Source organism: Chinchilla lanigera, unplaced genomic scaffold (genome assembly GCF_000276665.1).
Source record: "Chinchilla lanigera isolate Chin_1 unplaced genomic scaffold, ChiLan1.0 scaffold00092, whole genome shotgun sequence".
NCBI classification, from domain to species: Eukaryota; Metazoa; Chordata; class Mammalia; order Rodentia; family Chinchillidae; genus Chinchilla; species Chinchilla lanigera.
Window position 1 is genome coordinate 6,209,834 of NW_004955493.1, and position 15,764 is coordinate 6,225,597.

Sequence of the window (15,764 nt, forward strand, 5' to 3'; positions counted from 1 at the left end):
AATACTCTAAATGTACAGCTCAAGCGGTTAAGACTACTGTGGTTGAAGACATGTCCAGCACAGGGTCGCGGCTCCAAGCCTCCGATCCGACCCGCATCACCTCGCGACGCTGACCAAGGGCTGGTCAGGCTGTGGTGCTTACATCGTCATCCAGAGTCTCGTCGTCCAACTCCTCCAGCTGGGCCTGGTTGTATCTGAACTGGATTCGATTCAACACCTCTGTGAGCAAGAGGACCAGGGCGTCTTCGTACCTACGCGGAAGAGAGAAATTCCACATCATGCCAAAGGAAGCTTTGAGTCTAGAATTTTTTTATTTTTTTTATTTTAAAAAATAAAACGAAAACATATTAACAAACAGACATCCATTTACAAAATAGCATAAGAACAATACAAACAAAATAGAGTTACAGACATAGTTGCAGGAAACTAACCATGGTTATTGTATTTTTTTTTTTTAAATAGTCTAGAATTTTGAAAAGGATTCCTGAACTATGAAGGGAATAGCAGCCAGGTTAGAAAAATCACATGCAAGAAGCACCTAAATCCCCAATGCTAAGTGCATGATTCCGCAAGGATGTGTGTGAACACAACAGGAGCAGGGGGATTTATTTAAACTACATTCTGGGCCTCATACATTTTTTGGTGGCTGAGTCCTTTTACCATTAGATAATGTCTGTTTTTATCTCTGGTAACAATTTTTATTTCAAAGTCTATTTTGTCTGATACCAAGAATCAAACTCACAACTTCATGCTTGCCAGGCAGGCGCTATGCCACTGAACTGTATCACCGGCCCTGTCTGATATTAGTATTGCTAATCCAGCTCTCTTTTGGTTGTTTGCATTGAGTTTATTTTTCCACCCTTTCAATCTACCTGTGCCTGAATCTAAAGTGAGTCTCTTGTAGACAACACACAATTGGATCATGGTTTTAAACAATCTATCCTGCAACCTTTGCCTTTTAACTGGAGAATTTAATCCATTTCATTTAATGTAATTACTGACAAGGAAGGATTTATCTCTGCCACGTTGTTATTTGTTTTCTGTATGTCACATGCTCCTCAGTTCCTCTATGTTTGCCTTCTTTTGTGTTCATTTTCTAGTGTAGCATTTTAAATGTATGTCATTTTTTTTTAAGCACACACACATTTTTATTTTCTTAGTGTGTACCCTGGGAATTATAGGCATTATATGTAAGTATCAATTAAATCAATAACGCAACACTGTTAACAGCCGGAGAGGTAAGTGGTACCATCATCCACACTTCTCGATGAGAAAATCAGTCAGGGATCCAGGGCTCCCTAACTCAGTATCCTATGTTCCCCCACCATACAAACCACAGAGGGTTTTGTGCCTCTGCCACCCAACACCAAACCCCAGTTTTTAGTCAATTTGAAGAAGACTTAGCAACTAAAGAAAGAAATAGAACAAGCCTAGGAAATCTTGACCCTCTGGTCGGTATGGAAGAGTAATTTGTCAAAGAAATATTGAGTCCAAGGCTTCACTACTTCCCACACTGATAAGAACCTACCTCAGAACACACCACGTCACCAAGTTATACGCAACACCTGCTACCTCACAGCTCAACAAACCACAAACCTTTCATTTTTCAAAAACAAACCACGTCACCTAAATGCTTGCCTGTCTGAAATGCTTCTAGGACCAGCTCAGCGGCTCCCAAAGCAAACCACTCAGGCAGACCAGCAAGCCTCCACTGCCAGCTTACTCGCCATGCTTTGTGGGGCTGAGGCTGAGGCCGCACAAAGCTCGTTCTTCCTCAGCCCATGAGGCTCCGCCAAAAAGGACGGTGAAGGGAGCCGAGACAAGGAGAGGTGAGCGCTCCCTTCTCCGGGGGGCGTGCTCTCTGGTCAGCGTTTCCCCACCGCACCCGGTGCCAGTTTCCACCCTCACTCCAGGCCCAGCACCGGCCCTGCTGTGGGTATTCCTGCCCCTCCAAGGCACACGTCCCAGCTCTCCCGGGCCCTCCGTGCTCCGCGGCAGCTGAGGGAACAGCTCTCCGGAGAGCTGAGCCCTCACCGCGAGCCCCACCCCTCTCCTCTCCGGGATTTTCACAATCCCACCTCCTTCCTTTGCACCCTAGCCTCAGCATGGAGTTGCTTCCCTTAGGTACATCCCAGTTACCTCAGTGTTACTCTCTGGCTTTTCCAGCCCTCTAAAACCTGTTTCCTACAGTGACCTTTCAGCTGCAATCATTAATTGCTGTTTCCGTTTTCCTGCCAAACCCTAATTAGTACTCTACCCACTGTAAACCCACTTCATCTGGGAGCTCGTTACAAGGCAGGCGATGAGACTCTGGGACGTGCACAAGTCCTTCCGGACGGTCACACTTCAGAGTCTGGTAGGCACAACAGCTCATCTTCTAACTAAAGACAGAGATCCCTGACGGCAACCCAACCCGTTTGCAAATGACTTAGCAGTAACAGACCCCAGGCCTACACTGCGCCCGCGAAAGAATGCTGCTGGGGAAAATCACTAACAGCAGCAGCAACATCTGTGGGAAAACCATGCTGGAGTCAAAAATCACACTTCAGCGCACTTTACAGAAAGGCAGGACCAACTCAGGCCTGAAGTCTGTATTTGCCATTTGCTCATAACATAAATTCCTAAAGTTACAAAAGCTTCATGCTATAAATTAAGCAAAACATTCTCACAGAAAGAAAATTACTTCAGACTAGAGGTGGACCAGAAGGTGGACAAATTCTGTGATCTATAAATTGCCTTACTGAGCTACGAGGGGATTTAGGGACTCTGTATGTCAGAATGACCCTAACTTTGAACTAAATCCTTACTGTGACAGTTGGCAGCCCTAGCCAAAAGCAAACCTGTACCACTTAAAAACTTAGACCGGACGAGGAGTCAGGCTAAAAGCACACAGACGAATGCTCTTGCAGTGTTTCTTGCAAGTGGGGCTTGTCAGGGGTACGTGGAGAGAGCAGAGACCTTAGCTGCCTGCCCATACCCATTCTCTCTCTCTTCCTTAGGAGGAGAACACCACTACTAAGTAGTAGTGGGCATGCGCCACTTCCCAGCCTCCTTCGCAGACAGCGACAGCCCATGAAATACTAAAAGAAGTCACTGGGTGGGGCTTCTGGGCAAACTTCTTTGTCCAACTTTACCCACTGCTCATTCCTGTGACCTGTATGACAGCTGCTCATCCATCCAGCATCCATCTTTGACTATAAGGTGACGATGGAGATGGAAGACATGCTTTATTCCAAGGCCAGTAGAAAAAAACAGGTAAAGGGGTTCAAAAATAATGTGGTACACAAAGAACACGCAAATATTGAGGATTTCTTAAAAGAAAAACAACCAAGAGATGGCAACTTCAGAATGACACAGGGCGGGCGTGGTGGCGCACGCCTGTAATCCCAGCACTCCGGAAGTGGAGGCAGGAGGAGGATCGTTGGGAGTTCGAGACCAGCCTGGGCTGCTGCATAGTGAGACCTTGTCTCAAAACGACAAAGAAAAAGAAAATTAAAAAAAAAAGATGACACGGGTGTTAGGATTATCCATTACTATAAGACATGATAACATCAGTGAGGTTCTCCAGAAGACCAGAGTTGGGAAACGAACTGTGTCCCTCCTTGTGGAGAAGGACATTCTATGGTTTACCTTTCAATGTATTACCTATGTGGGACTTTGAGCGTGACCAAGCCATATGACTGTTTCTGGAAGAAGTCTACCAAAAGCACTAGTGTAGATTAACAGCAGGACCTTAGTCCCTGTGGAAAGCCGCTGGGACAGTGCTTTGCTGAGATACGTCCAGAGAAATGATGATATGATGGCTGGCCAAGTCAAAGTCCAGTTCCCAGGATAATTAAACTGTGTTGCCCTCGCTAATCCTGTTAATGATTCCTCCCACTGCCCTGTTGCTGCTTTTGGTGTGTATCCCAACAAAAAGCTAAAGAAAATTGTAAACGAGGCTGCAGCCCCCTCATCCCAAAACTTTGTCTCTCATTTTTCTTTTCATCCACCATACCTCGTTCTCGGGACCTGTCACCCCACACAGAAAGTGATTTTACACCGACATCTCCTCACCCCCAACTTACATGCTGAAGAACTATTCCTACTAGAGACAAGACCTACAGAGAGGTAAAAATGGTCAAATGATGTGATAAGGGTAGGACCGTAATCCAATGCGACTGCTGCCCTTCTAAGAGGAAGAGACAGGAGCAGCGCTCTTTTCCGTGCACATGCACAGAAGAAAGGCCGTGTGAGCATGCAGCGAGAAGGCAGTCATCTGCAAACCAACAAAAGAGCACGCAGCAGGAAGTAAAACCGCTGGCACCTTTATCCGGGACTTCTACCACCAGAACTGTGAGAACACAGAATAAAATTACGTTACTTAAACCTCACAGCTGGGTGTGAGAAAGCAGGCCCGCGGACAAGCAGTGGTCTGCACCAGACCTGCACCTGTAACACAAAAGCATGACCATCCACCCACTCCAAGGCACCTATACATTTGGTTCCCTTGGCAGAGGGCAGCAGAGAGGCAGACCAACTAACGGACCTGAATCTAGACAAGGAACGTGCCTACGGAGAGAAAGTAACACTGCAAAGACAGCAGACCCAGGGAGAAGTATCAGACCCGGCCAGCAATGTCAGGAACTCCAATGTGACCCTCCCAAAGTGAATGGCTGAGAAACCACCACAGGAGACCACTGCAGAGGGAGGACACCCCCCCCCCAGAAAGAGTGTATGCTGGGAAGGACACAGGCCCTGCCCTTTACAAGAAACAATCCAACTCAACGAGCGCTGACGTTTAATCCAACAGTCCCCTGAACCCTCGTGCCACAGCCTAACTCCAACAGAGACCGCAGTGCCGATGCATTGCGCATCTATAGCAGGAGCAAGGACGCACCTTGCTTGGACAGTCTGGGGAGAATGGGTAGAGGGGTCTCTGCTGTTGGGAGGACACCTCAAAAGCCCAATGAACTGGAATTCAGAAGAAATGAATAGATTCCCAGATATGTACAAATTACCAAAAATGAAACCAGAGATTTAAAAAACCTTGAATAATCCAATAACAGATAATGAAATTGAAACAGTAATTAAAAAAAAAATCCTACCAAGAAAAGCCCAGGCCCACAGAGATTCACGGCTAAATTCTACAAAAACTTCAGGAAAGATCTAACACCAATACTCTTAAAGCTCCTTAATGAAACTGAAAGGGAAGGAGCACTCCCAAAGTCCCTCTCAGAAGCCAGCTAGCATTGCCCTGATCCTAAAACCACACTAGGATCCAACTAAAAAAGAGAATTATAGACCAATCTTTTTAATGAACACAGGAAAAGCGCGAAATCCTCAACAAGATACTTGCAAAGACAATGCAACAAATCATCAAAAAGATCACACACATTATAACCAAGTGGGCATCATCCCAGAGATGTAGGATGGTCCAACATATGCAAATCAATACATGCAAAACACCACATAAACATAAGAACAAAAGATACATGATCAACTCAATAGACAGAAAAGGCCTTTGACAAAATCCAACACCCTTTCATGATTAGATCACTAAAGAAAGTGTAAAGGTCCTTATCTCAATCTGATAAAAGCCATTTATGACAAACATGCTGCCAGCATCATATTAAGTGAGGAAAAACTGAAAGCTTTCCCTCTAAGACCAGGAACAAGACAAGAATATCCACTATCACCACTCCTGTTCAACATAGTACTCAAAACATTAGCATGAGCAATTAGGCAAGAAAAAGAAATAAAAGAGTTATGTATAGGAAAGAACAAAATCAAATTATCATTATTTGCAGATGACATGATCCTCTATACAGAAATTCCCCGAACCCAGCAAAAGACTGTTGGAATTAGTAACAAAATTCAGTAATGTAGCAGGATACAAAATCAGCACTCAAAAACCAATGGTTCTTCTGTTCAACAGTAATGAACCTCCTGAGACATAAATTAAGAAAAGAATTACCTTTCACAATAGCACCAAGGAAAACTAAATATTTAGAAATTAACCTAACTAGGGATGTGAAAGACCTCTATGATGCAAACTCCGGTATTCTAAAAAAAGAAAACTTTAGAGGACATCAGAAAAGAGAAAGCAATGCTCTGTTCCTGGTGGGCAGAACCAACAGAACTGGAGAAAACAATCCTAAAATCCATATGGAGGGCTGGGGATTTAGCTCAGCGGCAAAAGCGCCTGCCTGGCAAGCGCAAGGTCGTGAGTTCGGTTCTCGGTACCGGAGAAAAACCAAAAAAAAAAAAAAAAAATCCATATGGAATCAGAAAATATCCCGAATAGCAAAAGCAATCCTGGGTATCCGCAGCAAAGTGGGAGACATCACAATCCCTGACCTAAGGTTGTACTACAAAAAACAGACATGAGAATCAGTGGAAAAGAACAGATGATACAGAAACAACCCAAAGCACATCAACTCTTTGATTTTTGACAAATAGACCAAAACCATAAACTGGAGGGAAGGTAGTTTCTTTCATAAATGGTGCTGGGAAAACTGGCTATCCACATGCAGAAGATAAAATCTAGACCCATATCTCTCACCCTGTACTAAACTAAAATCAAAACAGATCAAAGAACTAAACCTTAAAACAGAAACAATGTTTTGGAAGATAAAATAGGTAGAACTCTTGAAGTTAGAGGCATAGGCAAGGACTTTCTGAACAAAGTCCCAGTTGTACAGAAAATAGTCCTGAGAATCAACAGATGGGATCATATCAAACGAAAAAGCCTCTGCAGAGCAAAGGGAAGAAAAGAAACCCTACAGGATAGGAAAATATTTTTGCCAGCTCTTCCTGAGACAGAGGGAAAATATCTAGAATATATAGTTCAAAAAATTAGACCCTGCCCCAAAACAAAAGACCCTGTCAAAAAATGAGCAACTGGAATAGACACTTCACAGAAGAAACAGTTCAAATGGCCAATGAATACATGAAGACATGCTCCACATCACTAGCTATTAGAAAAACAAATTAAAGCAACACTGAGATTCCATCTTACTCCAGAAAGAATGGCCATCAGCAAGAAATCTAATAATAACATGCTGGCAAGGCTGCAGGGAAAAAGGAAGCCTTCTGCACTGTGGTGGGAATGTAAACTAGCTCAACCACTATGGAAATCAGCGTGGAGATTCCTCAAAAAAACACTAGAAGTACCATCTGACCCATCTATTTCCTTCTACATATTTTTCTGAAAGAGTTAAAGAGATCATATAGTGACACACACATGCATCCCCATATTTACAGCAACACGATTCACAATAGCTAAATCGTGAAAGGACCCTATAGGTCCTATCAATAGATGATGGACAAAGAAAATGTGCTATCGCTGGGGATATAGCTCAGTGCATAAGCGCCTGCCTGGCAAGCTCAAGGTCCTGAGTTCGACTCCCGTACCAAAAAAAAGTGATATTGCAGAGACTGGAGTACTACTGTGCCATGAAGAAAAAACCTGAGTCATTTGTAGGAAAATGATGTACCTGGAGACCGTATATTCAGTGAAATGTATCAGACACACACGCTTAAATACCACAGTTTCCCTTATATGAGAAACCTAAATTATAAATAAAGAGCAAATTAAAAAAGATAGGTAATAGGAAGTAGAGAGATTTTTCTCACAGGGGAACCTGATCAAGAGATGGAGGGAGGGAGGAGGAGGGGTGGTAAAGGGGATAAAAAAGAAAGCTGTGTCATGCACACCTACAACTCCATTCAAGGAATGTAAAACATGTACTACTAAAAATAAAATAAAACACACACCCAGCCTTATTTTGCTATTGCAATCTGAGCTAACTAATACTAAACGCAACTGGTATCAGAAAGAAACAGGGAACTTCAAGAAAAAAGGAAAAGCAAGAAAACTGGTCAATGTCTGGGTAAATATAACAGTTTTTTTCCCGATCTTAAGACCTTTAAAATATGCACAGGGATGAAAGTAAACACACCACAGAACTGTCTAATGGGGCTTTCAAAGCATGTAAACCAAACAACAACCACAATGTAAAGAAGGGAATAAATAAATCTACATGGTCATAAAATTTCTCTACCACACCAGGGTAAAATGTTGCCATGAAAAGTGAATATACACATTAATACTCAGAGCAACCAGTAAAAATAAACCCACATAAAGAGTTACAGTCAGCCAAACATGGTTGTGCACGCCTGTAATCCCAGCACTCCGGGGGCTGAAGGAAGACAGCAAGTTCAAACACAGCCTGGGCAACTCAGCAAGACCCTATCCCAAAATAAAAAGGCTGGGTGTATCTCAGTACAAAAGCCCTGGGTTCCATCTCTAGGAGGAAGGAAGGGAGGAAGGGAGGGAGGGTGGCGGGGAGACAGGGAGGCAAACTGATATGTATACAATTAATATCAGTCTCAAAACAAGTGAAGTAAAACTGATAGAAATGAAATGCGACACAGACAGTCCATAATTACATCTGGAGGATCCGCCTCTAAACATAAAAAGACACGCACAATATTATCAACCAATCTAATCTGACATTCACAGAACACTCCACCTAACATTAGAATTATTCACTTTTTTTCAAGTACATAATGAACAACCTACAAAACTGGGTTATGAAATAAATAAACCTTAAATTTACAGTAACTGATACCATACACAGATCACAATAAGTTGAACTAGAAATCAACAAAAGACAAGGGAAATTCACAAACATTTGGAAAGCAATGATTTGAAGAAAATTAGAAAATATTTTATATCAAATAAAATGCAACATATTAAAATCTGGTGGATAAGCCAGGCACGGTGGCATGGAATCCTAGTACTCGGGTGGCTGGGGCAGGAGGATCACCATGAGCTGGGGGCCAGCCTGGGCTCCACAGCGAGTTCAAGGAAACCTAAACTACACAGGCAGACCCTGTCTCTAAGTACCAAACAAATTAATAAATAAATACATTCATTCGTTCTTTCATTCATTCTGGTAGATAAAGCCAAACCGGTGCTTCCAAGGAAATCTGCAGCATTAGATGTTTATGTGCACACTGAAGACAAACCATACAGACCTCACAAGTTACGCGAGTCAGACAAAATGACCCACGCTGAGACAAGTACATGGTAGTACCCAGTAAGTTTATCATGGATAAAAAATTACTGAGCACACAGCAGATGAACAAACTCCCAAGGCAGTGAACTCAACGAAAAGCTGACTCTGGGGTGTCTGGGACGTGACTTCTGAGCGAACACACTTTATTTACTGTGTCAGAAGTCAGGTGCAACAACAGCACTTCCTCCACCTTGCGGAATGACCCTTAAAAAAAGATTTTTTCCTCACGCTTACCCACATTTGTTTACAGTATAACCTAGGTCACTCGCAGCGCCTGTGCAGGTCTGTGGCCAGTATTTTGGTGACAGGAGTTCATGGGACATGACTCAACAACTTCAGATTGCTCCGGGAGCTCGCGTTTCCTCATCTTCCTGTAAGTCTCCACACAGGCGACCCCCTCCACTCGCCAGTGTGAAGGAGGGAGAGAAAACGGGCGGGAGACCAGTGCTCTCAGTGAGCACCGACTGTCGGCCAAGGCACTGTGCACTCCCAGAGAAACGGCCCGTTCCATTTTCTCAGGGCCTGTGAGGAACACACGACCATCCCCTCGAAGTACAGATGAGGGGGAGGAGACTCAAGTTCAGGCCTTTCCACACCATCTCAAAATGGCAACTGGGACGCTCTACCCGCCAGCACCTCTGCTCAGCAGGCACGAAACTCTCATCCCAGTAACAAGGGGACACAGTTCTCCGCAGTCCCCACCAGCTCCACTCAAGAAGCTCTTGAACACTCTCACCGTGCAAGAAACCAGCAGAGCTCCAATTTCCAAGTTCCTAAGGCCAGAAATAAATTCATGAACATTTGTGCTTCTAAATTTGTCGCCCACGATGCCTACCACTTTGTTGTGATAAATGTTGTAAAACTTTGAAACCACAAGGGACAGGAACTGAGCGCTGCTTCTGTGACTTAACCACACCTACGTTTCCCAGTAAAGACACCAAGAAAACAGTGTTGTCTACTTCCTGCAAGATCAGCTGCTTCTGAAATTCTGGCTTAAGCCACAAATGTGATTTCAAAAGCACCCCCATGTATTTCATCAGTGAAAAACATTTGGTCACATTTGCATGCTCTTAGTTAAAACAAATGTAGTAATCACCAGTAGCCAATCCAGCTGCTCAAACAAAACGGCACGTCTTTGATATGCGGGGGCTCCCATAACACGAAGCAGGGATTGCCAAGCTTTCAAAGCTCTGATTCAAAAGAAGACACAAGCCGAAGTTCTACTGCTTCCTTTGGGCATCGGTATTCTTTGTAGTCTGCCTTGGACCACTAGAGACTGTCTCACAGCACAAGCAGCTTCCGGATGGTGGGAGCCACTGAGCATACACCACAGGCCAGTTTTGAGCGTTTTTCCTTTTTTTGTTTTGTTTTTAAAAAGCAAAAGAAAGTGTGGTGCGTGTGCCTGCACGAGTGTTTAAAAAACTTAAGTCATGAAAAATAAAGCTTTGTTTAAAATGATAATCAAATAACCAATGAGAAAAATTCCTAGTATTTAAACCGGTCAGCCAGAACCCCTGAGAACCGTGGCATCAGATGACACCAAGCGGCTAAAAGGCCTTGAGCCTGTCCGGGGCCTGTCCGCTAACTCCACGGTCACCACGATGAGTCAGGTGGCAGTAATGTCTGCCGTTACTTGTTAGCAGGATGGCTGTGACCATTAACGAATATTAAATATGTCTAGATAGCGTGCCAGGTGTGTTATATATATAATTTCCTCGAATCTTACTTCACCATCCTGCAAGAGGTACCAGTACTCTATGTCAGTCCTGAAAGAGGAAATGTGATCGGCACAGAGCCTGACCAAGAGGAACACTGCGGCTACAAAGCAGAAAAGGAACCCTATCAAACTATTCCACTGCTCCCTCTATTGGTACAGTATCTGCACACGGTAACAATAACCTACCCACCTACCATGAATAATGTGCTGGTGTACGTTTTCTCAGTGCAGCCAGACTCTTCCAAATTCCTCTCTTTATTCTGCTTAAAAAGCGTTTTTACATGAACCATGTCTCCATGTTATTCTCTCAATAAGCCTGAGAAGCATGAAGGAATATCTACATCTAGATTTAGAAAAATCAGGCACAAGTCCAGAACCAATGGACATGGCAGTTGGGCATTAGAAAAAGACATCAGGCAGAAGGAGCTTCTCTTTGAGGGATTTCCTTTAACATCAGTTAAAGCTGATGACTTCACTAAAAACAGGACCTACTATTACACAGTACAGGTTCTGAAGCACGAATGCACTCGCTTCCCCGTAACCACATCTCACCTGACTCCCCGGCAACACAGAAGCTACTCTACCATCAAAAAACAACATTTGTAATCAAAAGGTCAAATACTTCAGCCTGGATGTCAATAACCCGCTTAGAACTTTAAAGACTCAGCAATGGAAAGGGTTTCAAAGATTCAGTCGATCCTCTCCGCCCATGGGGAGTTTCCCTCCACCTTCCCTCCATTTGGTTCCTTTCTGGGGCAGCGGCATCCACTAAACTCTATGCTAGTCACTAGTACTCTCTGCTGAGCACTGACAATGCGCCAAGCGTACTGAATACTTAGTTCATCTAGTGTCAGCAGCTCCCACCATCACCCCCGGTTTTCCAATGAGGAAACGAAAGCTTCCAGGGGCGAAGTAACTTACGCAAGTACTGTATCTGCAACCAGAAATAACAAAGCCAGGATCCAAATCTAGGATTTGGGCTGCCTGACTTTCCACCAGGGCATCTTCGCAGCAGAACCGCCTTCACACACCGCCAGCTTTCACACACAGTGACCACCTAATGTGAAACCGTTCTTACCAGTATTGTGCAAAGATGCAAGGGCTATAACTACCCAGCGACTCAGGAAGCTGAGGCAGGAAGATCCTAAGTTCAACACCAGCCTGGGTAATTTAGCAAAACCCTGTCTCAAAATTTTAAAAAATTAAAAGGACTGGAGATGTAGCTCAGCGATAAAGTGCTTGCCTAGAATGCACAAAGCTCTGGGTTCCACCCCTAGTAACTAACACAGGCACATGCGCGCACACACACACGAGGTATAACCAAACTGAACATAATCTGCAGGCACTCCCTTGACGTGATACAGTACCTAGGGCTGGATCACCTAGTTTGAAACCTCCTATCATAACGGTATGCGTGCACTAGAGATAGAAGAATCAGATTTAATTTGATAAGGAATTCTTCTATCCTGTTACAAGGAAAAATCTAAATAATCTCTAGCTTCACTGACTCTCAGCTCACTAATTGTAGCAGTCACGCACAGCTGGGTGATACGTTATTAGTCTCCCACTGACCCCGCTGTAGATGATACCTCTAACTGAAGATCTATCAGGTTAACAAGTGCTCTCCGGCAAACGTTATCTCCGCCTGTTCCTCAGGGGAAAGCTGCCTTTCTCTATCTCCCCCCGTAGGGGCAAAGAAGGCTTTTGCTGCTCTCTGGGGAAGAGATACCTTTTGTATCCTAGTAATTCATTGCAGAATTAACTATTCTTGGGCAAAGGAAATAGGAGGCCATGAATCAGAAGACTTTCTAATCATTAATTTTTCTTTAGATTTATAAAACCTGAAGCATCCACTGACCTGCAGATAACAAGGCCCATCCTTCAGAAAATCAGACTGCCCCAAATTTGTAACTACCTGGAATTTGGAATTACCTTGGTACCCACTACCTGCTCTGTCTCCCTACAACTCTCTACCTAACCACTTACCACTCCAATTATTTAAATACAGGGTAACCACAAATTGCATATTTTTTCATTAATGATTATAAGATAATATAAAAGGAAATATAAAAATGACAGTCGTCTTGTTTTTGGTTTTTGAGACAGTGTCACTATGCAGCCCAGGCTGGCCTCAAATGCCCCATGATCCTCTCTCTGCCTCAGCCTCCCAAGTGCTGGGACTATAGGTATGCGCCACCACGCCCGGCCAAAATGACAACTTTACCAAAGCTATTCAATAACTTTTCTGTGTACGGTGTATCTTAAAATACTCAATACACAACGCAACGTTACAGGCTGGACAGTCTATCTGGTCTCTTTCCAAATTCTTCTTGCACTGCTGTCTTTCTCTGAGTAACACACTGCGTACTTCGGTGTGTCCTTCCTTTTCCCGGGGGGTGGGTGTACTTTCAATAACACATCTACCCACTAAATGTAATGGTGAAGACGTATTCTGGTTGGCATTTCGCTCTTATATTTTTCAATTATTTGGTCTATTAGACCGAATCTAAATTGTAAATGATTTTTTGAACCCCTTTGTTTTGAATATAAGTTCAAACTGTGTGAATGAGTCCCACATTGTTTGGTCCAGAAGGTGCACAATTATTTTATAATAATATTTTTTCCCCACTTTTTGATTAGAGGCTAGTTTGTTAGACGTCGGTCACCTCTGTCAGCACCACCCATAGAGTTGTTATAAGCACTGACCGCTACTGGAACATTTTTAGCTTTGTTTCTTCTTTGAAGTTCTATAATTTCTGTATTACACATAACGGACAGTAAAGAGACACCTTTTTGTGTCTCCATTTCGTAACACAGCCTTTTCCTCCCTGCTATGCTAGCATCTCTCGCTTTTCCATTTTTTCTTTTGCAGATCTCCTGGCATTTCTCTCCTATTCAGTCTCAGTGACCCCACATGTGTCCATTTTGTATTGTAAAAGAACAGCATTGAGTTCTGGAGAAATATAAAAATTGTATCCTAATGTACTTAAGAGTTTTTATAGATTGTGCAACAAAATTACAGGTTATTTTTCACAAATGAACACAAATTAGTGAAAGAAAATAACCAGAACTTCTTAAGTTACATTGGAAACAAACATCAAAGGCAAATACAATGTTGTAAATAAAAAAGAGGTGTAAAAAAATAGTCCATATAAAACACACAAACACACACGTGTATCTCCTGCAGACAGGAAGCGGCTGGTGGAGATGACACCTGCCTAGCTCGTGGGTGTCAGTGTGTGAGCAGGCGCACTGCCCGAGTGACGCTCGGGGCAAACGTGAGTGGTTGAGTCTCTTGCCTGCAACTCCCTGGCTAGGGGGTCTTGTTGGCAAGAGTCTCTATCTTCTCTGTTTGCCAGCCTTCCAAATAAATCTTTTTCCCGTCCCAACAACCTGTCCTCTGGAAACTGGCCTTGAGTGGTAAACAAGAAACACAGGTTCAAGGTTAAAATCCTACAATGTAAAACAAGAGGCCTTTTGGTTTTGTTGTGGTACTGGGGATTGAACCCAGGGCCTTCCTCCAAGCTACAGCCCCAGGCCTTAGGTTTTCTGTTCTTGAAACAAGGCCTTGTTAAATCACTGAGCTGCCCACATTGAGCTCAAACTTACAATCTTTCTACCTCAGCCCACCAAAGTGCTGAGATTACACGCATGAGCCCCCACACCCAGTTTCTTGCTTTCTTCTTTGTTTTTTGCCTTTTTCAAACCTGCCTATTCAGTATGTGACTGAAATAGAGCCCCACACGGACAATAGGATTGGTACACGTCTGCCAAGAAATGGAGTCATTTTACTTTCTCTATATGTGGATTCTGCCATGATTTTCCTCGCATGCTGAACCTCCAACGTCCCCTCCTCGTCCCCCAGTCAGTGGCCCTAAGATTACTGTATATTGTACTGCTAATGTACTTTCTGTCTCCAAGAAATATGAGGAGCGGGGCCCACAATGACGAATGTTTCCCAATTTTCTGTGACTAAAAAAATACAATAGCCAGGCGTGGTGGTGCACACCTGTAATCCCAGCACTCAGGAAGGAGGCTGAGGCAGGAGGATTGTTGCGAGTTCAAGACCAGCCTGGGCTACAAAGCAAGCTCAAGGCCAGCCTGCACCGCATAGCGAGACCCTGCCTCAAAAAAAAAAAAAAAAAAGAAAAGAAAAGAAAAAGAAAAAAAACACAATAAAAAGTACAAAAGTAACTGCCTCTGGAGTATAGGATTACAGATCCTACTTAGGTTTTTCTATCTTTTCCTAGTTTTAAAAATAAATAATTTTTTTTCTTGACAAGCATTTATTAATTTATTTGGGAAATTTTGGAATACATACAAAAGGAATAAAAACAAAATGAAGACCAAGTTCTGACCAACTTCAACATGGATTACCAATACATGGCCAACCCCATTTCTTTTATACATCAAACCACTCTGCTTCCACCCCTAATAGATTATTTTAAAGCAAACCTCAGACAGCACATCATTTCATTCAGGAAATAGCTGTTTGTAGTTCTAGAACAAAGTCCTTAAAAAAAAAATGGCACAAAAGTGTTATCATACCTAGAAAATTAATGATACATATTATTTTTAATCAGAGAAAAAAAAAACCTGTTTCAAGAAAGTAAGCTATTTAAAAGATGGAAATGCTCAGCGGCACCACTGCCTGAACAGCTTACGTGTCTGCTCCCCTGTGAGGTCTAGCTGCGCGGCCGCCCCTTCAGGCCACGAGAGCAACTGGCACCAACGGCTGTTTTTATGCATCAGTGTTGCTGGGTTTACCTGTTGAGAACTGCTTCCTTGTCTCCCAGACGGCTTTTAATTTTACTTGTCAGATAGTCCAAAAAGAGTGTCCAGATATCCAAACAAGAGAAGTAACCTTCATGAGTAGGCTATGGTACAAAAGAAATCCAGACAATGAAATTACTTAATGCAACTATTGCTCAGAAACACACATACCAGTGCTTACTTCCACCAGAACGGTAACCACGGGCCTA

At 43.3% G+C, this 15,764-nt stretch overlaps 1 protein-coding gene across 5 annotated transcripts in view; it reads right to left on the reverse strand.

The window, feature by feature from the left end:
- Xpo6 (exportin 6) overlaps positions 1-15,764 on the reverse strand; it is a 92,410-nt gene that overhangs the window by 36,974 nt on the left and 39,672 nt on the right. For all 5 annotated transcript variants that reach the window (XM_005405147.1, XM_005405146.1, XM_005405149.2 and 2 more), the window contains 2 exons: positions 15,550-15,659; positions 143-251 (listed from right to left, as the gene is read on the reverse strand). In XM_005405147.1, the coding sequence (XP_005405204.1) occupies positions 143-251; positions 15,550-15,659 (219 nt within the window). The remainder of the gene's footprint in view (positions 1-142; positions 252-15,549; positions 15,660-15,764) is intronic.